Genomic DNA, 23,096 nt, shown 5'->3' on the forward strand with positions numbered 1-23,096 from the left:
TTTTATAGATGAAAACATTATTTACACAAATATAATTATTTCAAAGTTCATTATTATTACGGGTCGAATTATTTTAACTTATTTTAATAAGAATTAATCAAATTTATATAAAATTCAAATATAATTATATTTTTTAATGAACAGAAATTTTAAGTGTGACTTATTTCTATCACATGCAATTAAATATAAATATTTTGTTTTTAAGTCTAAAATAACTAAATAAATAACAATCTTACACTACTTACATTATACTTATAATTAGTATTCAATCAAAATCAATTTTCAAATTAAATTTTTCAATTAAAATCGTCTGAAACTTATAACTTAGCATAAACACACTACGCAAAACCCATTTCAATCAAAAAAATCTTAAAATGTTGACTTTTGTTTTTGTGTTTTTTCCATAGAGTTGACTTTTGTTTTATGGAAAAATTTCCATTAAAAAAACCGCACCCGTGACGGATATATGTAGTATGCCAAATAATTCGTAGTAAAACCACCTGCGAGGATATTACGGTTTGTTTTGCGGTTCTTGAGTAATAATGATTTCTTGTTCCTGCTCCATACATTTATTTTGAAAATAATTCGAAACTCGACAATTTTCATTCCAAATCGTCTAAACCTTATAGGTTACCATAACAATGCTGGGCAAAACCTATTTCAATAAATAAATAAAAAAAAATAACAACTTCGGTTTCTATGTCAATGAGAGCCGAATTTCAGCCCACAGTGAGAGGTGGCAATATGCCGGGACAACGCGAGGAAGAAGAAGATTGGCTGTCGTAAACCGACAAAATGTTAAGCAATGTATAACACAGCTCCCGTTATTTTCGTTCATAAATTGTATCTAACCATTAACCTTAAATTGAAATTATGTGTGTTTTTGTACCATTAAATGGGGGGAGTAGGAACAAAACAGACATTCAAACTTCGATAAAAATTATGTGGCACGTAGTTTTTTCTAATGAATACTTGGCGTTTCATTTCATAATTTTAACGATAAGCACAAAATAGTGGGAAATCCCGCCTCACCCCGTAGTTGGAGTTATACCTCGGCTGGCGACAGATGGGTCCTGTTACACTCCGAATGACATTCTCGTTGATATAACCTTGTAATGACGTCTTATCACATCAATATTTTTATACGCCTAAAACAAATTAACACATTAAGATAACCTGGAAGAGATCCCATACAGGGATAAGTTCGCCTTTGTTGTATTTAATTTACTTTCTATGTACAATAAAGTATATACATACATACGTACATACATACAAATGTACATATAGCTCATGTTGATGTTGTCATGTAAAAAATCATTTAAACAATATTACTAGCATATGATGTCGTTTTGCTCAAAATTTGTTAAAATAATCTGATATGAAATCGCGTGGTGACGTCTTATAAAAGTTACATCGTTGGCAATGTAGACTGGAGAAGTGGTGTATCGATAAAATAATTTCGATAATAGATACACTTAGGAGCAAAACTGTCCCAATAATAACATATTAGTAGAATGTGGAGAAGTTAATGTCGATCAAGGGGAGGGGCACATGATTAATACATAACAGTACTCCTTGAAATTTTCTACAAATCCGCCTAACATATTATTTAGGTTCCCTATTTGGAGTTTTCATAGGAGAAACTAGAAATATTGGAAAAAATAAAAATGTGTTTTTTTCTACTTTTCGATTCGAAATTACAAAATAACCGTAAATGCGTAAGCCGATTTTTAGAAAATTTCAAGAAGTACTGTTATGTATGTATTAACCATGTGCCCCTCCCCTTGATCGACATCAACTTCTCCACATTCTACTAATATGCTACTATTGGGACAGTTTTGCTCCTAAGTGTATGTGTAGATGAAACTAATGTTATTTTTAAATACTCATACTTACTACCTCCCCAAGACTAAAAATCAGATATTTTCAATTATTTTCTAAACGATACATTTATGACTACGGATATATGGAAACAATTAAGTATAGTACGTTTAATATAATTTCAAATGACATATATTACGAAGTGATCTCGGAAATAGAACCCGAGAAATAATGAAAAGTCGACGACGGTCGGCCGCCATTTATATGACGGTGGTAGTGACCCATGCTGAACAAAATTCATCATTACTTGGTTATTAAAAAAAAAAAAACATTTTTTCAAATATTTGGTAAACGACTACAGTTATGACTACGGTTATTAAGAAAGAATAATAGTACATAATTTTAATATTCTTTCAAACGACACCTCACAAGAACCGATCGGTCTCATAGCATTGGCTGCCATCTTTCCCCCCTTTTTTTGATCCGCCCCCCCTGCATAAACTAAAACCAGTCAATTCGTACTCTAGACAACGAGAAACACATCATCAATACCAGTTTTAGGTATTTAGAAGAGATGACTAAATCGTGAAGGAGACGACTTTTGGTTAATCAGCCTTTAGACTACATATCTTCTTATACCTACACCTCTCACTTCTAGAGATTCCACTTTTTTAATGTTAAAATTTGGTTACTCAGTGTTTCCACAAGAAAAATAAATGTCTAAAACTACCTATAATAAAATTACTATGAGCTACCTGAGCCAGAAAATCCAAGTAGCAACTGAACAGGTTCGCTTCCTTTCTGCTTCCGCAATCCCTTTTCTCCCCATTTCACACATCCCATTCCATATTTGACGTCGACATGAGTTAAACATGAGCTACTGTGATTTATTATTGCAACGAATTTTCCTTTGCTAGATGCAAATATGTGCAACTCGCATAACGTGGACCGTTTACTAGTACGTAATTCGATCCGACACTTACTTCGGTCGGTGTTTACCCAACGAATCGTTCAGTGTTAAAATACTTGTAATTTCAGATGTTGGTGTGCAGCTCATGCTGTGAGTGGTACCACACGTGGTGCGCGGAGGACAGCGCTCGCGGCGGTTGGACGTGCGCGCGCTGCGTGTCTTGCGCGGCCTGCGCGCGCCCCGCCGCGCGCCTGCGCTGTCGCAGCTGCGCGCGCCACTACCACGCCGCCTGTCTGCCCGAGGCGCCGCCGCAGCACAGGAGTGACTGGCCACAGGTACCAATATTATTAAGTCCATTCAAAGAAAGTTTTTAAAATTCCTTCAATTCAAAACTAAAACTACAGACTTGTGTTATCGTGATAGGTGCGTAAGACACCGTTTTCTTCCCCTAGATTTGAGAAGAAAAATCACTGACTTTACTTAACTAAAATCTTAAACGGATCTGTTGATAGCCCAGAACTGGTTATGAATATTAGTTTTCGTATCCCCAGAGCTTCTTCTAGACACTACCGACCTTTGTCACTTCCACCGACCAAAACCAACTATCGTCAAAACTCATACTTTGTCCGAGCTCCGAGGTCAATGAATGAACTGTGTCATAGCAACGATCAACTGGATTTACATCTAATGAAACCTGCTATTATTAAAAACCTCATGGCATCTAGTTTCTTTGCTCCCCTGCCTGCAGAAGATTAGCATAGGTTAATTTAATTATTGATTTAAATAAGATACAAATTACTTCTTTCTTTTCTCATAGCATGTTTTGGCGTTTGTAAAGTCTTTAATTTTGTGCTAACCTGTAATATGACTACCTTTGTATCCTGTCTGTGGAAACCTGTAATTGGCTTCCCTGATACATATTTATGTTAACCTAGTTTTAGTTTACTTAAGCTGTTGGTTTTCCGAATAAAATAAAATAAAATAATTGAACAATCTCCTCTCCACCCATACAAAAAAACCGGTCAAGTGGGAGTTCGTTTTACTTGCGCACCGAGGGTTCTGTACAAACTTTGAATTACCTCGTATAACTATAAAGGCGAAACACTTGATCAGAAGTACCTATACTAAGTATAATTGTGTACAGCGCCATCTACCGGCAAATTGTCTAAGTAAATTGCGCGATGTAATGCACGTATGTTGGTTTTTAGAGGATAATTCTCTATCATGTGAACCGATTACAAAAATTGTTACTTTATTTGAAAAACGGTGCATTTAATGTAATCTTAAAATGAAATGAAATGGAAATGTCTTTTGTTAAATAAAAAAAAATTTCTGAGATAGAGGTTTGATTATATTTTTCCTATAAAATGTATAGTAATGTTAATACCATAAGGGTTCCTTTTGTACCTTTTTGGTACGGAACCCTAAAAAAGACATACACCGAATTGAGAATTAAATCGAAGTCGGTTAAAAAAGGGGTGAGCGATTGTTTATTGGGGAGTCGGTTAACAATTATTTTTAGGGCTCTTCAGTTAACTAGGCCGTCTGTCCGCGGTAGGGCTTCCGAATTGGCTTTACTTGAAAAGGTGCAACGCAGGGCAACCAAGATGGTATATGGACAACGTAACAAATCATAAGACCAAAAGCTTGCCAGTCTTGGTTTGACAACCCTGAAGCGAAGAAGACAGCGTGGTGACTTAATTGAAACTTTCATACATGATTATTACGACTTACCTGAAATAAAGGACCTGTTTGAGCAAGAATCATAGTCTAAGAGGCATCGTTAAAGATTACTCGCGTTCCCAGCACAAGCAATCCGAGAGCACTTTCTATCGAACCGCGTCGTGCGCGAGTGGAATAAACTACCAGCAGCAGTGATAAATGATCCTTCAGTGAATAGTTTTAAAAACAGACTTGACAAACATTTATAATTATCAAAGTTAACATTAATCGTACAAAAAAAACAAGTGCAGTGATATACACGCATCAGCTTTCAGCTGCTAGTGTATTAAAATATAATAATATAATATAATATCAGACCTCTCGGAATACCGATAATATTAATACTGAAACGATCTTCCTCAATCCCGGGGTTCCGGTATTTATTATGAATTGGGAGTTTTATTAAAAACTAGCTCCAGGCTCGTATGTTTGTATGGACGTATGTAGGTATGTATGTTTGTCCGCGATTATTAGATTTAAAATCATGTTCTGACAAATGCATGAATTATTCCACAACTTTATACTTGTTAAAGTACTTCCTTATGAACAACATTTTTAGCCATGTTTGAAAGTGGTAGCAATAGAACCAAACTTTGGGGTGAACTTACACGGGAGCACGCCACATAGAACTGACTGTGGGAGAAACAGTCCTGTCGTAGTATCTATTAGGAGAACTCGGGTCTCGTTCCATACCTCAAAAGCTAAAAAACCGGCCAAGAGCATGTCGGGCCACGCTCAGTGTAGGGTTCCGTAGTTACTCTTCCGTCACAATAAGCTAAACTGGAGTTTAAAGTATAGTAAATTGTTAACCAAGGGATGACACGGTACCTTTCACCCGAGTTAAACAAATAGACAAATTTGCATAATCAGTACCTAATTAAAGTAAGTCTTTTTACTATGAAGGGAAAACTTTTTGCGATAACTCAAAAACAGCTTAACTGATCATGTCCGCTATAGTTTTCATTTAATGTCTTTCTTAAGCTCTACTTCCACGATTTTTTTCATATTTTTTGGACCTATGGTTCAAAAGTTAGAGGGGGGGGACACATTTTTTTTTTCTTTCGGAGCGATTATCTCCGAATATATTCACTTTATCAAAAAATGTTTCTTGAAAACCCCTATTAGTTTTGAAAGACCTTTCCAACGATACCCCACACTCTAGGGTTGAAGTGAAAAAAAAAATTCACCCCCAGGGGAGGTACCCTAAAAAAAATTAAATTTTTAGATTTTATTGTACAACTTTGTCGGCTTTATTGATTTATATATCCATGCCAAATTTCAGCTTTCTAGCACTAACGACCACGGAACAAAGCCTCGGACAGACAGACAGACAGACAGACAGACGGACATGGCGAAACTATAAGGGTTCCGTTTTATGCCATTTGGCTACGGAACCCTAAAAAGAACCCTTAAAGGATCACGTGTGGCTGTCTGTTACGACCGATTTATGACTATGATTTGACAATTCAGTGACCGCAATGTATTATGTAGTTTCAAGCTTAATAATTTGATAACGTGCGTTTATTCAAAAAAGTACTGTTTGTAGGTTTGTAGTAATAGGTTCTAGAATTCGTGGGTGAAAATGGAATAATCTTATGATAACACTCCCGTACTGGTTGTTACCATGGCGTTAATGTTGTTATTATTAGAGTTTTCAATGTTTTTATATGATTTTACTTAGTTTTATGTATACATTTCTATATATATTAAGTTACTAAACCAGTGAAATTTTGTGTATATAATATACTATATATGAGGTGGCTATACACCAGTGGCGGTGCGTCACAAATATTCGTAGGGAACCCGGAGCTAATTTTGCTTTCCTTTTCTCCGTGAATCGATCGTGAAAGTACTCAACGGGCTGAAATTAGACAAGCCGATGCGAATCCAGTTCTTTGAACGATCCGCCACTGCTATACACTAACTGCAAAAGGTTGCGTCCAAGGACACCACGAGCGCATGCTTCACTTTTATCATGACATAGACATGAAAAGTACATAATGTTAAGTTAGGTGTTTTTTTTTGTTCCGAGTTGCCTAGCAAAAATTTCCACGCACCGCGACTGAAACATTGTGCCATGACGAGACCTTGTGGCTCGCTCTGTCAAAAAGTTATCAGATCTTATGCAGTTTTAACTCTATATACAAACCCTAACTTCACAAATTCTACACCTTAGTCAAAATTTTGCCATGGCCATGAGGCAACTGTCACATCGCATGGGCGTTAGGTGAAATAAATATTTACTTACTGTGCATTACTTTTCTTTGATACAATAGTTATTTTATCTGCACACATATCATAAACCCTATATGATGCCTTCAAAGTCCGTATATAATGGCCAACATTACTATAAACTGATTGTTACAACAAATTTCTTATCTGTGATGATGTTGTAATTGCTTCATAACTACATCAAAATCTTTTTGGTTATGACTTCAAATTTGGAACATCTCTGAAAAAAAAAGTATTTGATTAGACCTCTATTCTAATATCAGTCGAAATGCCTTTTTGTTCGAAACGAAATGTCAATTGCATACACTTTTGACATATCTCGCATGTTAGTTTGTATCGAATAATACGGAAATAGGCCGAATTTATATTTGTCTCTATACCCCAATTTATAATTAAATTCCATCAAATCTACCAAGAAATGTCACTGTCACAATGACATGTCAACGTCAGTATGACAGAACAGATGTCACCAACCTTTTTGGAATAATAAAAAATATTATTACGAACATAATAAAACCGTTTTTGTATGGAATACAGAAATTACGTCAAAATATGTGACCGAAACCCGATTTCCGTCACTCCATTTTCTATACCTTTGATGAAACGCTGCCAACTACATAAATTAAGGGTTTTTGTTAAATGTGTCGGCTATAGGTACTTCGACTCTTAGATGTTTGTTATGTTAGTTATGTATATAAGTAAATATTTATTCACTATACGTACAAAATTACGCACTTAATCTTTAAGCACTTATAATTTATACAGTACAAGCCTTACTCAGTTGTGGACTAGAGTATTTTTAAAACATGCTGGGTACGCTGGGTGAGGTGGCATCTCCATACAATTTATAATCTTAAAATGCCAAATTTGGCAAAATTGTATTTAGATGACATCTGTTCTTTACTGATTACTTGCTGATTACCCTTTCTGTTTGAAAAATACTATAAGTAACAGACGTCAGATGCCGAATGAAGCGACAACTTGACTTGACAAGTGAGTGTCATGGCCGGCATAAATCTATCATGGTAACCATAACGGCGTATTGCGTATTGCACTATCCTGTAGTTGTCGTTTTCGAATTTACGTTTTAAGGTATAGTAATAATACTAATAAAACACATCTTAAGACGATAATGTTATTAAAACGGAATACCAAATGTTGTTTAGACCTGAAGTATGGCGGTTTCAAAACGAACCTTTCTACCTCAAAATAGTTTGAATTCAATATTGATTTATGGGACTGCTTTTTTAATAAGTGTAATTATTTGAACTTAGCATTTAAATGTTGTATTTCAAATTAGTAGTAAATTATTTATTTACGTGCATTCTTTCGCCAATAATATATTTACTATTTATGGACCGTTTCATTTTACTGGCAACACAGTGGTAGATTTGATGGAATTTAACTATCAATCAGGGTATAATTAAAAAAAAACTACGAATGCGTGACATCAGTGAAAAAGTTTTCATTTGGCAGCCCACATGGCCTGCCGTGAAAAAAAATCGTTTGTTCTATGGCGCTGAGAGTGTTTAATACTTATTCATGATTTGACGTCTTTTGCAGATTTGCAGTACATGCTTGAAATGCAAGAGCTGCGACAGCGGCCGCGTGAGCAAGTTCGTAGGGAGTCTTCCATTCTGCGGACCCTGTTTCAAACTACGACAAAAGGGCAATTATTGTCCTCTGTGCCAAGCGTGTTACAGGGACAATGACTTTGATAGCAAGGTATTTTTTTTTCATTTGCATGTTTTATCTGGGTACTCTCCTCTCTGTCCCACGATAGAAAGCAAAAAAAAAGTAGTTGACTCATATCACTCCATGATCAACTGCAGCAGACTATACATGATACTATTAGTTAGATAATGGTAATTAATTATAATTGTTGCATATTTGCTTTTAATGGAAAAAGACTCGTCAAGATAGCTTACCCCATCTTCCAAATGCTAAAAAAAGCGGCCAAGTGCGAGTCGGACTCGCGCATGAAGGGTTCCGTACCATTTATGTCGTATTAAAAAAAAATCTACTTACTAGATCTTGTTCAACATTTTACCACTTTGGACACACATTTTAGCACCTTGGAAGTGTCTCTCGCGCAAACTATTCAGTTTAGAAAATAATGATATTAGAAACCTCAATATCATTTTTGAAGACCTATCCGTAGATACCCCACACGTATGGATTTGACGAAAAAAAAAATTAATTATATGACATATTAAAAAAAAACTACTCACTAGATCTCGTTCAAACCAATTTTCGGTGGAAGATTGCATCGTAATGTATATCATATTTTTTTTTAGATTTTTAATTCTGTTATTTTAGAAGTTACAGGGGGGGGGGCACACTTTTTTTTCACTTTGGAAGGTTCTCTCGCGCAAACTATTCAGTTTAGAAAAAAATGTTATTAGAAACCTCAATATCATTTTTGAAGACCTATTCATAGATACCCCACACGTATGGGTTAGATGATTTTTTTTTTTTTTTTTTAATTTTATGACGTATTAAAAAAAACTACTTACTAGATCTCGTTCAAACCAATTTTCGGTGGAAGTTTATATGGCAATGTATATCATATATTTTTTTTAGAGTTTTCATTCTGTTATTTTACAAGTTACGGCAGGGGGGGGGGGGACACATTTTACCACTTTGGAAGTGTCTCTCGCGCAAACTATTCATTTTAGAAAAAAATGATATTAGCAACCTCAATATCATTTTTGAAGACCTATCCATAGATACCCCACACGTATGGGTTTGATGAAAAAAGATTTTTTTTTATTTCAGTTCTAAGTATGGGGAACCCCCAAAGTTTATTGTTTTTTTTTTCTATTTTTGTGTGAAAATCTTAATGCGGTTCATAGAATACATCCACTTACTAAGTTTGAACATTCATTTCATAGAATACATCCACTTACTAAGTACAGCTTTTATAGTTTCGGAAAAAAGTGGCTGTGACAGAATCGGACAGACAGACGGACATGACGAATCTATAAGGGTTTCGTTTTTTGCCATTTGGCTACGGAACCCTAAAAACGAACTTACATGGAAATATATATAAATTTAAGCTGTGCATTCAGATATTAAAGCCCGTCACAGGCAGAGCGATAATATATATGTATTTTTGCCACCATAAAACTCGTTGCTTTCCTAGAGAGAGAAAGAAGTATCGGTTTTCAGGTCACGTCTAAAAAGGACGAAAATATACCAAAATATATCGTAATATACCGAGCTATACAGGATGGCCCATTTAGATCGGTCAGTATAGGTAAGTCTGAAACTATAAGACAAACGAAGATCTGTTCTTAGGAACCATCTCACCGATTTTTATAATAAGAAAAACTGCATTCATACATTTAAAAGAAAACCTGTACTCAGCTCGCAAATCGAACCCGGATGTTTTGAAAAATAAAACTCATCGACACATTTCAATGCGAAATCAGAGGGCCTACCGCGAACTACGTTCGACGTGTTGCCTCCCTATCACACTTACATACGAATTTACAAGTGCGACAGAGATGCAACACGCCGAATGTGGTTCGTGGTAGGCCCTCAGTGTTAGAAGTTGCTTAGGCTAAATCATATTTATGTAAATACAAAATTTTCCATTTTTCCATTTATAACCATCAGAAGGGTATACTATTTGTGCTAAACCTATGATAAAGTTATTAAATACAAATTAATTACAAACCCACTTACTAAAAATCATCAACTTCTGGGTTTTTCTAAGTTTTCCGAGATTTCGTTCGTTTTACAACAAAAGTAATTTTTATAAATTAAAATATTGCGTAAACTTAATTAAATAAAATCAGAAAATGAATTAGTTTTGCTATTGAAATAACGTATAGGAAGAAATATATTATATCTTATTTATCTTCTTCTTCTAAATATATAAAAGAAGAAAATGACTGACTGACATATCAACGCACAGCCTAAACAGCTGGTTTAGACATTCCAAATTTGGCACGTAGGTTCTTTACAAGGTCTAGGGGTGCACTAAGAAAAAAAATCTTATGTAAAAAATCATAATCGGTGAAGGAAAACATCGTGAGGACACCGGGCTAATCCCAATAAGGCCTAGTTTACCCTCTGGGTTGGAAGGTCAGATGGCAGTCGCTTTCGTAGAAACTAGTGCCTACGCCAATTCTAGGGATTAGTTGTCAAGCGGACCCCAGGCTCTCATGAGCCGTGGCAAAAATGCCGGGACAACGCGAGGAAGAAGACTTATGTATAAAATCATACATATGTTTTTGATGTGTAGGCTGCATCTTACACTATGCATTTAAGGGTTATGATGCCTTCCTAAAAGATATCTTTTTGCATATTATCGCTTTGTCTGTGACGAGCTTAATAAATAAAATACCGAAAAAAAACTGTTAAGTAAAAATTCTGTTTCTTTTATTCTATTTCTTTTTTAGATGATGGAATGCGGATGGTGTGCGCGATGGGTTCATGCCAGCTGTGAGGGGTTATCAGGAGAGGAGTACCAGCTTCTGTCAGCTCTACCACCGTCTATTGAATATATCTGTTGTAAGTGTATGCCCAATGACCCGCCCTGGAGGAAAATGCTGACTGAACACCTTAAGGGAAGATTATTACATCTATTAAAGCTTCTGGCAAAAAATAGAAAGGCGTGCGCACTTCTTAAATTAACGCCGCACAAAAATACTCCTGTGCCTAACAAGCCTTACCGAATTATGTCTCCACAAGCGATAAGAAAATTGCATTTCGGTGGAACTGATGACGATTTGAAAAATACTTCTGAGACTAAAGTATACAGAAATTCATCAAGAGGACGCCGCAATAACTTTATGCAGAAATCTGACGATCTACGGTCGTCTCAAATATGGCATTGCTCGTCATTACTAGCCGAAGACGATATGGAAAAAGAAGGGATTCCCCACCCTTTGCACAAAGTTGTCAATCTTCAAGAACCTCTTATGCAAAACAAGGAGATATGTTTTACTACTGGACTTTTTGGTACTAAAACCGAATTTGATACCCCCTGTGTTGAGGTCCATGAAAATAATCCTATTCAGAAAACGGAAAAGGCAACAACAATGCTGCCGACCACTGTACATGATGACAAATATGAGGCTATTTCTGATGACGATGAACCAGCAAAAAGTGTAATGCAAGCACGTAGCGAACAAGAATTAAGCCCAGCTGTAATACGAAATCCAAGTACGCCCAGTCTTGCTACTAATATTGACGAATTAAGCAGAATAGTTTCACCATCTCTGCTTGATATAAAAAAAAGAGTTAACAGTGATGAATATGTTTCCTTGAAAGATTTTAATCATGATATGCGAGAAGTTATTAACAGGACAATCAATGAAGATTTGAAACGTATATACAAGGAGTTATTCTCAGAAACATTTCCATGGTTTGACTGTGAAAACAACTGTCTTCAACCGAATTTGGAAGTTGAAAGAGAACAGGAAGATACAGAATCCCTGAAAGATCATGAAATGACTGATGACAAGCATGCTGATGTAGCTGCTCTGTCCATTGAACGACCAATAGACCAAATTGTACCAAAATTAGAGGTTGAAGGTCATAATGAAGATGAAGACTTATTGGAATTTTACCCTGTTGTTGATTCAAGGACTTGTGTGCTTTGCAAAATTGTTGGAGATGGTTCACCTGCAAAGGAAGGGAGATTACTATATTGTGGACAAAACGATTGGATTCATGCTAACTGTGCCCTTTGGTCAGCGGAAGTATTTGAAGAAATTGATGGCTCTTTACAAAATGTCCATTCAGCCATATCAAGAGGAAAGATGATTAAATGTGCTGCCTGTGAAATAAAAGGTGCTAGTGTCGGCTGCTGTGCCAAGAACTGCAGCGAAACATATCACTATGCATGTGCACGGAGAGAAAATTGTGCCTTTATGGACGATAAAAGAGTATTTTGCCCAACACATGGTAAAGATGTTCCAAAAGTAAGCCTACAAAAAGACGCCGACTTTGAGCTTACAAGGCCAGTCTACGTAGAACTTGACAAAAAGAAGAAGAGATACAGTGAAATTAAAAAAGTCCAATTTTTAATGGGGTCCTTGACCGTTAATAATCTTGGGAAGATAGTACCCCCTGTGTCTGACTATGATGAATATTTGATGCCTGTTGACTTTTCATGTACTCGCCTGTTTTGGTCTTGTAAAAAACCCTTAAAGATAGTGAGATACAATATAAAAACCAAACTAATTTTGGCTGAACCAATGCCCGGATTTGATTTTGGAGTAAACATAACTGTAGACCACTCAACAGATATGCATGTCGTAGATCGTGTTATGGCTGAAATAGGCGCTTGGCATCAAAGTCTGGAAACGGGAACGGCAAAACCAGCTTTTATGCTTAAAAATGATAAATCTCCAATTAAATTTGGTAATGCATTAACTTTAGAAGACTTGGCTGTTAAGCAAGTCGTTGAGCACTTGTTAGATAATGTCTGTAAACAAGAGCAACAAGATGAAGAAGAACCTCAAAATACAGCAGATCTTTTACCACCTGAACTTAAAGATGCTATATTCGAAGACCTTAATCACGACCTTTTAGACGGCATTTCAATGCAAGACATTTTTCCTAAATTGATGTCCTATGAAGACCTTGTTGCAATGGATTTGAAAAATGAGTTCTACGGCGCTATTGGTCAATCGGATGACAAAAATAGTGATGCACGATCAACAACAGACTTCATTGATGAATTACTTAACGCGCGATTGGAATCTGGAAGTAAGGAATTAAAACGAAGTAAATCAGAGATGCTTTTACAAAACCATAATTTAAAAAGTTTATCAACTGGCAGAGGACAACAAAGATCAAGTAGCCTGACATGGAATAACAAATTTGATACAAGTCTATTATCATCTACTATTAAACGGTGCAAAATCAATCAAAAAACTTCCACTGTCACAGGTAAACCAACCTCAGCTCAAAGAGTGACAACAGTAGATAACGCCTTAGAACCTATTAAAGAAATCGATTCTATAGCTGTCGATAAGAAAGTGAAATCTGAGCCCAGTAGTAGCAGCAATGGCAGTTCGATATGCGAGGAAGCACCACATACAAGTGGTATCAATTACCGCGCTACTTCACCCAAACCAAAGGACGAAAGTAAAAACGATAAATCGGACAAATCTGATGGCTATTACGCTGCCGGTTTTATAGATTTTTATACAAAAATACAATGCAGTCCAATATCGCAACTAGATGGTACAGCAGACTGGTCAGGATCTGAAAGTACCTGCAGTTCGCGGCCAAACAGTCCTCGTGACGATGACTTTTCTCCAATATCACAATTGGATGGAGCTGAAGATCATCCAGGAAATGAAAGTATGAGAAATCAAACAAACCAGTTTCTCTACAGGGCAAGTGGTTCAGAAAGTACTTATACTGTAACTATTGCCGGAAATTCTATTAGCGGACAGCCTGAACTAATTATGAGGCCTTTGGATGATGGATCTGGTATTTCCGGACAAATAGAACAGCCGGTACGATGTGACAGATGTCAGTGCACGTATAGAAACAAGGAATCCTATGAAAGGCATGTGCCATCCTGTGACATGATGTCAACGAGCGAAAGTGAGAGTGAGAACCCAAAATCACCTGAAAATAGAACATTGACAACACTTCAAAATGCTTTTCAAGGTGCTTTTGCTCAACCCATGATTATACATACAGGTGTAGTGAGTAACACAGAAAATACTGTAAAAGCAGAAAGTATATCTGCCAGGCGAACTTCAATCAATACAAGGCAGATCACGATTAATGGCACAATAGTTGAAACACCGTCACCTGGTCCTGCAAATGAAATGACTATGACAATAACAGAGCAGATGAAATCAGGAACAGTAATTTTCGATCAAAGCAAATCCACAAATGTTCAAGTGTCGGCTAATCAGCAAGTTTTATCATCTCCTCAGATTGTAGTAACACCACAAATGTTACTACCACCTAAAACTAGTTCAGCAGGCGGACAGAAAATTATGGCACCACAAATCATCACTCAACCTGGTGTCCTTCCATACAATATTTGCGTGAAGCCTGGGAATACAAACTCGAACATACAGCAAATCCAAAGTGGAACTGACATGGCACAACTTCTGTCAGGTGCAGGAGGCATACAAGTAATTTCCTCAAACTCGAATCAAGTTTTAACTATACCATCAAACCAGGGAAATATCACAACTATGGTCCAGGGCAAAAGTCAAGTTGCCAATTTTCCTAATATGGCCAGCGCATCATCCCTTACCTTACCTGTGAATTCTATTCAAGGCATGCCAAACGCATCAATCATACAGAATATTCAACCAATGATTCGACCACAAATCCAGGGAAATCCTACCATAGTTGTACCTGCAATGACTGCCCAAAGACTAACATCTCCAAATACACATAAACAACACATAATTTTGCCTGGCAATCCTCAAAAATCCCCTAAAAAGCAGCCAGCACCAGTACAGCCTAAGCCTATTTTTCAAGCTACCAACCGTGGCAGAGGACGACCAATACCAAAACCTACTACAATCAAAAGGCAGACAAAACTTGAAAAGACATTTACTACTATCAATCAATCTCCAATTGGTGCCAGTAATACCGTGATTCAATTACAGACAAATAACCAGTCTGGCCAGCCGTCAATAATTGTGCAACCAGTTGCTAATCAGAATATAATGTCTGCTTATGTTGAAGCTTTGTCCCAACAACAAAATCAGAACATGCAATACATTGCGACAATCGGACCTCAAGGCGATTTTAAAACCACACCAACACAATTTATCTCGCAAAGTGGACTTATGCCTCAAACATTTCAAATACAACAAACCGAATCGGGAGGATTGGTTGCAGTACCTAGTGGAGGTATCCCAGTTTTACTGCCGCAAGGCAATGTTGGTATATTACCTCAAGCTATTCAACAAGGTGCTACGATTTTGCCCCAAGGAGCTTTACAGACTCAAGGTATAATTTCTCAGGGACCAAACGGTCCGACCATTTTACCACAAACGATACATACACAAAACGGTGCTACGATTATACCACAGGGAACTATTCAAGGTCTCACACCTGGAAATATGACGTCGCAGACAGCCACTCTTCTTCCTAATAATACTCTACAAGCAGGAGGCGCGACTGTAGTACCGCAAAGTGGAATTGGAAATGGTCAGAACACAATATTACCAAATGCTATACAATCGCAAGGAAATACATTAATATCTTCGGGACCAGGTGCAACAATACTGCCACAAGGAACTTTGTTGCCACAGTTTTGCAATGATCAAGTTATTTTGGGATCGACTCCTACCCTGGAAATGGTTACTGATCCTTCAGGGTGCATGTATTTAACAACAACACAACCTGTATATTATGGTCTGGAAACAATCGTACAGAACACCGTGATGTCTTCTCAGCAGTTCGTATCAACGGCAATGCAAGGAGTACTTGCTCAAAACAGTAGTTTTTCTGCAACTACGACACAAGTATTTCAAGCCAGTAAAATAGAGCCCATAGTAGAAGTTCCAACTGGATATGTCGTCGTAAACAATGTGGGCGACGGCGTCAATCAAGCAGCATCGTCGGCGGCAAACGTGGTTACAGCGCAAACTGTTCAGTCATCACCACAATCACTAAAGGTTAAAACACCAGTGCCTAATTTAACTCTTCAACCTCTACCCGATAAGATAGCGAACAATAACGCCAACCGGCAAACCCCAAAAGTAATACAAATGAGTCCAGTATCTTTGTCAATGGGTTCACATGCTGGTCCGACTATTATAACAGGGCGACAAAATATAAATCCTATTACTTCTCAAATACACGGAATGACAATTTCTAGTACTCCTCAGCAATTCCAGCGCTCAAATTTGTGCAAGCCAAATAATGTTTCAATGTCACCAAGTGTCACTTTAGTATCCTCGACTGGACAGCCTGTTATGGCTATTTCGCAATCGGTGCCACATTCAGTTCCATCGTTTTCAATACAATCGATTCCCATATCGCAACCTATTGTTTCAAGTTCAATAGCTCCTTCAATTAATAAGAATAACATGAAAATAGAAAATTCACATGTTATAGAGATAAGTGGTAACCTACAAGAAATTTCAAACTCATCAAGTATGCCCACTATAAGTGTAACCCAAAGCTTAAAGTCACCCACACCTTGGAAGCAACTTACTCAGTTGGCTCCAATAAGCGGCGCGGATAACAAGATAGAATTACAGAACATGACTGCCAAAACAAGCAATGCCAACGCACCTACAATGAATATGCACAACAATATCAGCAATTCCTTTACGTGTAGACCACAAGCACATAATGAATCTGAAAAAGTCAACCAGAATATTTTAGTACCAATGTCTAATAATAGCTCAATTTCTGGTCTGAACATACATTCTCAGCAGTTTGAATCAACTGTAAACGTGAGCCATCACACGTCTCATTCAACATCTAATAACGTAATTCAAATTACGGCTGGAAATATATACCCTCCGTGTTCAGCCATGAACAGCAACTTTGATGCTGATACGTCTTTGAAATTAAGCAAAATCAATGCCTTATCTAAAGCCGAAGGAGGACATATTAACTTTTCCCAAGAGATAATGGCATCTCATTCGCAGCAACATTCTCAGAGCGAAAAAGCTTTCCAGAACATGGGAACTAATGAAAACAAACAAAATATGGATACTGGCAATAATCAAGTGAATATACACAAATTGAATAGTTGCCAGGTAGCGAGTAACATAAACAATCTTATGGGAAGCCCATCAGCTATCAGCATCATACCACATACTGTAATGCGACCTCAAATGCATCATAACCAGAACACTATTTCAGTTTCCGGTACCAACCAGTTGTGTACAAGTCCAAATGCTACCCATGGACAATTGCCAATCCTAAATTCTGGCAATAATACTCACCAAAATATGAATATAGTATGTGAAGAAATAAGCAATAACAGATTAAACTCAACTGTAACCAATGAAAGTGCCATGCACCAAAATAACCAGCAACATGAAATAAATGCTTCGATAAATACGTCAAACCTACCACATGGTAATATGCAAATTATTCCACATGAAAATACTCAGCTTTCGAATTCTAATCAAATACACATAATGAACGGACAAATTCAACATGCTAGGCAAATGGATAACAGTAATCAATTGCAACAGTTAAACCAAGGATCACTGAACAGATCCTTCCATGAAAATATTTCCCCTGGACAACAATCCCACAGTCAAACTAACATGCTTTCTAATCGCAACACTCCTGATAATAATCTAATAAACCATTCAATGAATATGCATAGTATAAATAATAATCATAATATGAATAGACAAGCAAATGATTTGAATCACATGCATAATATGTCATCATCAATGCAGAATTTAAACAATATGCAAAATAATAGAATGGTTATTGAAAATATGCAACCACATGGCATTAACAATATGGGCCACCAAATGCATACCAGTAGATCTATGGATGGAATGCACAATTCACAGCTACATAGTATGCAGCAAATAAATCACCATATGAACAGTAACAGGCCCCAAATAGATAGCAATAATATGCAAAGTAATCAGCAAATGGCTATGCAGCAAAATAGGCCAATGGAAAATGCCGGCCACCATCACCAACATCAAATCCCTAACTTGATGCAGATGCAAAACAATCGCGCTCACATTGAAAATAGCAGTTTAATGGGAATGCACCAACATTTGCCTAATCAGATTCATAACAGACAACAGATGGATAATAACATGCATATGCACCATATGTCAAGTGGTGCATCAAATATGAGTCTTAACAATCAAATAGATAACTCGAGTTCGATATCAAATCTGCACAGCAATAGACATGACAGCAGTTCGATTGTAATGCAAAATCTTAACGCCATGAATCAAATACCCAATAACCGGAGCTCCATGGATCACCCTTCACTGATGCAGCATCAAATTAACAACATGAATAATGGTAATATGCACAATAACGGTATGCAAATAGGAAATAACTCCAACCTCCAGATGAACAATTCAATGATACATGGTCCTAATATACCAGACATCAAGAATGAGATTTCGAACCCTTGTAGTGGTAGTTGCTCGGGCAACAATACGCAATATTCGAACAATCAGTCCACATTCGAATTGTGTTCAAACATGTCGACAAGCAACAATATGAATTTGGGTACCAGCAATGTCATTCACGGTATGGGCGTTAATAACTCGAATATGTCGAATAATAATATAATGAACAACAACGGTATATATGGGGTGAATACCCAAAACACCATGATGAACCATGATATGTTAATGAATTGCAACAACGCTTCAGAACTCAATATAAACAATATTATGCCAAATAATCCTAACCACATGATGATGAATAATTCACAATCTCACACCTCGGGCACCCAAAACCAAATTTTGGGTAATCAGGTAAATAACGCCCAAATTAATATAAATAGCTGCAGTATGAATACAACGAACAACTCACCTAATCAAATCGCCAACATCGACAGTCAGCTAAGTCGGCCGCATATACCAGTAAATGATAAATTCGGTCAGGACAATTTGAGAGGCAAGAATATCATGGGCCCCCCAACAAACACCAATTTGGCAAGTAATGACAGCCCCAAAGTTAATATTGTGAACACTGATAAGCAAAATCACACAATCTCAATGAACAGTCAAATGGGCTTCATGCAAATGAATACTCAAAATAATCGAGTCATTAATCTTCCAGAAAGGAATAGGTTGTCTAATGCAACCCTAGATAATAATATGAACCAACATGTACCACAGCAACACAACATACGCGTAGTAACTAACAACAGTAGTAATAGTGTTCCTGATCCTCTAACATTTCAACAGAAAAATGAAAGTAGTGGAACTATGATTAATGTACCATTCCAAGCTATACCAAACAGTGCACCGATGAATATAAATGTTAATTCGAGTAATAACACTGTTAACATTACTGTACAGAACAATCTCGTTGATCCAAAGATTGCATCAAAATCCGCTGCAGATATTAGTTTCCCACTTCAATCTAGTGCTAGCATGTTACAAAATCAAAGTGGAAACAGTAATATGATATGTATACCTGTACCTAACAACACTATTAGCTTGCCAACACAAAATTCATCTAGCATTACATTGCCAAAAGCTCCACCCACTCAACAGTCGGGTATACCAACTAACGTCGTCAACCCGATGTCTATGAGGCCGATGAATAGAGTGTTGCCTTTGCATCGTGATGGCCAAAGTAAATCATCGTCAAAGAATTGTACTAGCACATCTACTAAAACATCTGCAGTACATAAACAAAGGACAGTTAGCCATGACATGCCAGATCTTAACATTAAAGATGAAACTATTGACAGTGATTTGGAGAAGGCGATAGAAGAGTCAAAAAGAATGATGGAACTAGAAAAAGCGAACAAAGAAAAAGAAGAAATGGATGCCGCTCGCGCCATCCAACTCTCAACAGAAATAGAACAAGCTAGTCATAGTTCTGTTAGTCCCATAGTGGTGCAGAATAGCATTATCGAATCTGGACAAACTACTTCTGAAATGACGTCGTTACCAAATTTAGATACTGAAATTATAGAAGTGGAGCCACCAAAAGTTTTACAAGAAAAAGACACTAATAAGGTTCCTGTGCAACACAAGTTGCCTAGTGGACCATGCAAAGTTACAAAAAGGCCTATTAATGATAGAAAAATCGATAGTGATGTTGTTGCGACTAAGAAACCGAATAAAGTAGTTAAAGGCCAGGAGAATAAAGGGGTTTCGTTGCAAAAATCGACACCAGAACCACCGAAAGACGATGGGCCTAAATTAATATACGAGGTAACATCGGAAGATGGATTTAATTACTCGTCGACTTCGCTTACTGACCTCTGGGCTAAAGTAATAGAGGCTGTCCAAAATGCAAGAAAGCAATCAGGCTTACCTCTGATTCAGTACAATTTGCCATCTACTCTGTCTGGCGCCCATCTACTCGGACTGAACAACAATGCTTTAAAATACCTTATTGAACAACTACCTGGGGTAAGTTAATATAATTTGTTCACGGTATTCAAATATATAGGATGTATTTACGCTACAAAGAGTATATTACAATTTTTATTTTCATTTCAGGCGAGTCGGTGCACAAAATACAAATTACGACAGGGTCGTCCCCTTAACAGCTGGGACAATGATTTAGACTTGAGCGAGGGGTTTAAAGAAAGTCCATGGGGCAGTGCGCGTACTGGTCCAATAGCCCGTAAAGCAAGCCATGATATGTTTAGCTGGATGGCGTCACCTTTCAGAGAAGAACCACCGCCATTAACTAGCCAAGATGGAGAAAGTTCTATTTCGAGGTAATAAAACGATCAATAAAATATTTTTATCTATACACATATCATAAACCCTCTATGATGCCTTCAAAATACGTAAATAATGGCCAACATTACAATAAACTGTTTTGTTACAAGTTTATTATTTTGTAATTACTTCATAATATAACTACATCAAAATCGATTTGGTTATGACATTAAAATTTGGAAGATCTCTGAAAAAAAAAAACAAATCGATTTGACCTCTATTCTAATATCAGTCGTTTATACTCACTTCGTTTGTTTCTTAAACCCACACTCGTATATTTTAATGCCTTTTATTATGTAGCATTCACATAAACTACTATTGTATAGGTCTAACATGGGTCTCACAATGTTTTCCTACTCCGAATCTGTCACCGCTGGGGACGGTTCGGAATTCATCATCGCCCGCCCACCGGCCAGGGGGAGGGCACAGATGAATACAGAGGGAATACACCGTTTTTCTCCATTGTTTATGTTTCTAATTTAAATCTTATATTTTTTTCTCAACATGCAATGAAATGTTGATGTTATGTTCCTTATAATAGGCTGCGAAGTGTGACGTTTCAGGTGCGGCTAGGACAAGAGGTCGTTAATGGAATTTCATACATATCTTGCAGGCCGGCAAAGTCCTCTTTTTTTTCCTTTTTTTTTCTAACCGTGCGTCGTAGCGCAAAAATAATCGAATTTTTGTCCCCCTTTAGGAAAACCCAAAAGTAATAATAATAAATCACAAAGAAAAAAAAGGAAAAACGCGTAATGGCGTGCGTCGTAGCGCCTAAATAATCATTTTGTTCCCCTTCAATACCCCACCCACTGAATAACCTATCACATTAGGACATGAAACAATCATCATCATCATCCTATTTTTATTATTATTTCATTGCATGTTTGAGAAAAGTACTATACATCCCTCGGCGGGAAATATGGGGTTGCCCGCCTCAGACCTATCCGGCTTCGCTTCGCTTTGCCGTCTATATGTCTTCGGCCGGCAACCCCTTTCGTCCCGGCCTCTGTAGTAATGTACTATTAGGTTACATAGTAACTATACTCTGTCACTTCAACAGCTTGTTTGTTGTTATTATAATTATATTAACAAAATTTGTTAACGAAATAGGTATGTCACCTATTTGGAAAACTTTTGGAAACAATTAATCGAATTCGAAAAAAAAAAACGGCCAAGAGCATGTCGGGTCATGCTCCGTTTTGTAGTTACCATTCTGTCAAAACAGGCAAAACGACGGCTATTCATTAGTAAGTATCATGTACATTATAAGCATAAGGGAGTAGAGTACTTTCGAAGCGCTTTGTACGTCTTTTAATTAAGAAAAGAAGATTTTTGCAATAACTCAAAAACGGCTCGACTGATCATGTTCGTTATAGTTTTCATTAAAAGTATTTACTAATCTTTTATTTTACGATTTATTTCATATATTTTGAACGTAAAACACGTAAAACAATTATATTTAGGGTTAACCCTTAAATGCATGATTTTTTCTTTTTGCCTGATATTAATGTGTTACATAATTGCTTATTGATTCTGGGAAAAATAATAAAACATCGATTTTACTGCTAAATCAGTGTTAAAATTTACATAGGCTAAGTCATATTTATGTAAATATATAATTTTCAGTAAGAGTTATATGAAAAATCTTACTACTATCAGAAAGGTACACTATTTGTGATATACCTATGATAATGATTTTAAATATAAAATAATTGCAAACCCCGAAAAAAACCGCCTACATCACATACTAAAAATCACCAACTTTTCGAGATTTTCCTTATTTTCCGCCATTTCGTTTTAAAACTAATGTAATTTTTAGGGTTCCGTAGCCAAATGGCAAAAAACGGAACCCTTATAGATTCGTCATGTCCGTCTGTCTGTCCGATTCTGTCACAGCCACTTTTTTCCGAAACTATAAGAGCTATACTGTTCAAACTTAGTAAGTGGATGTATTCTATGAACCGCATTAAGATGTTCACACAAAAATAGAAAAAAAAACAATAAATTTTGGGGGTTCCCCATACTTAGAACTGAAACTCAAAAAA

General features: G+C 36.8%; 1 protein-coding gene across 1 annotated transcript in view; it reads left to right on the top strand.

The window, feature by feature from the left end:
* Window positions 1-23,096, top strand: part of LOC133533746 (histone-lysine N-methyltransferase trithorax) — a 39,532-nt gene that overhangs the window by 9,753 nt on the left and 6,683 nt on the right. The window contains exons 7-10 of the mRNA XM_061872782.1: window positions 2,860-3,066; window positions 8,249-8,410; window positions 11,095-20,733; window positions 20,824-21,047. Coding sequence (XP_061728766.1) covers window positions 2,860-3,066; window positions 8,249-8,410; window positions 11,095-20,733; window positions 20,824-21,047 — 10,232 coding nt within the window. The remainder of the gene's footprint in view (window positions 1-2,859; window positions 3,067-8,248; window positions 8,411-11,094; window positions 20,734-20,823; window positions 21,048-23,096) is intronic.

The sequence above is a fragment of the Cydia pomonella genome, chromosome 2 (assembly GCF_033807575.1).
Source record: "Cydia pomonella isolate Wapato2018A chromosome 2, ilCydPomo1, whole genome shotgun sequence".
Lineage (NCBI taxonomy): Eukaryota > Metazoa > Arthropoda > Insecta > Lepidoptera > Tortricidae > Cydia > Cydia pomonella.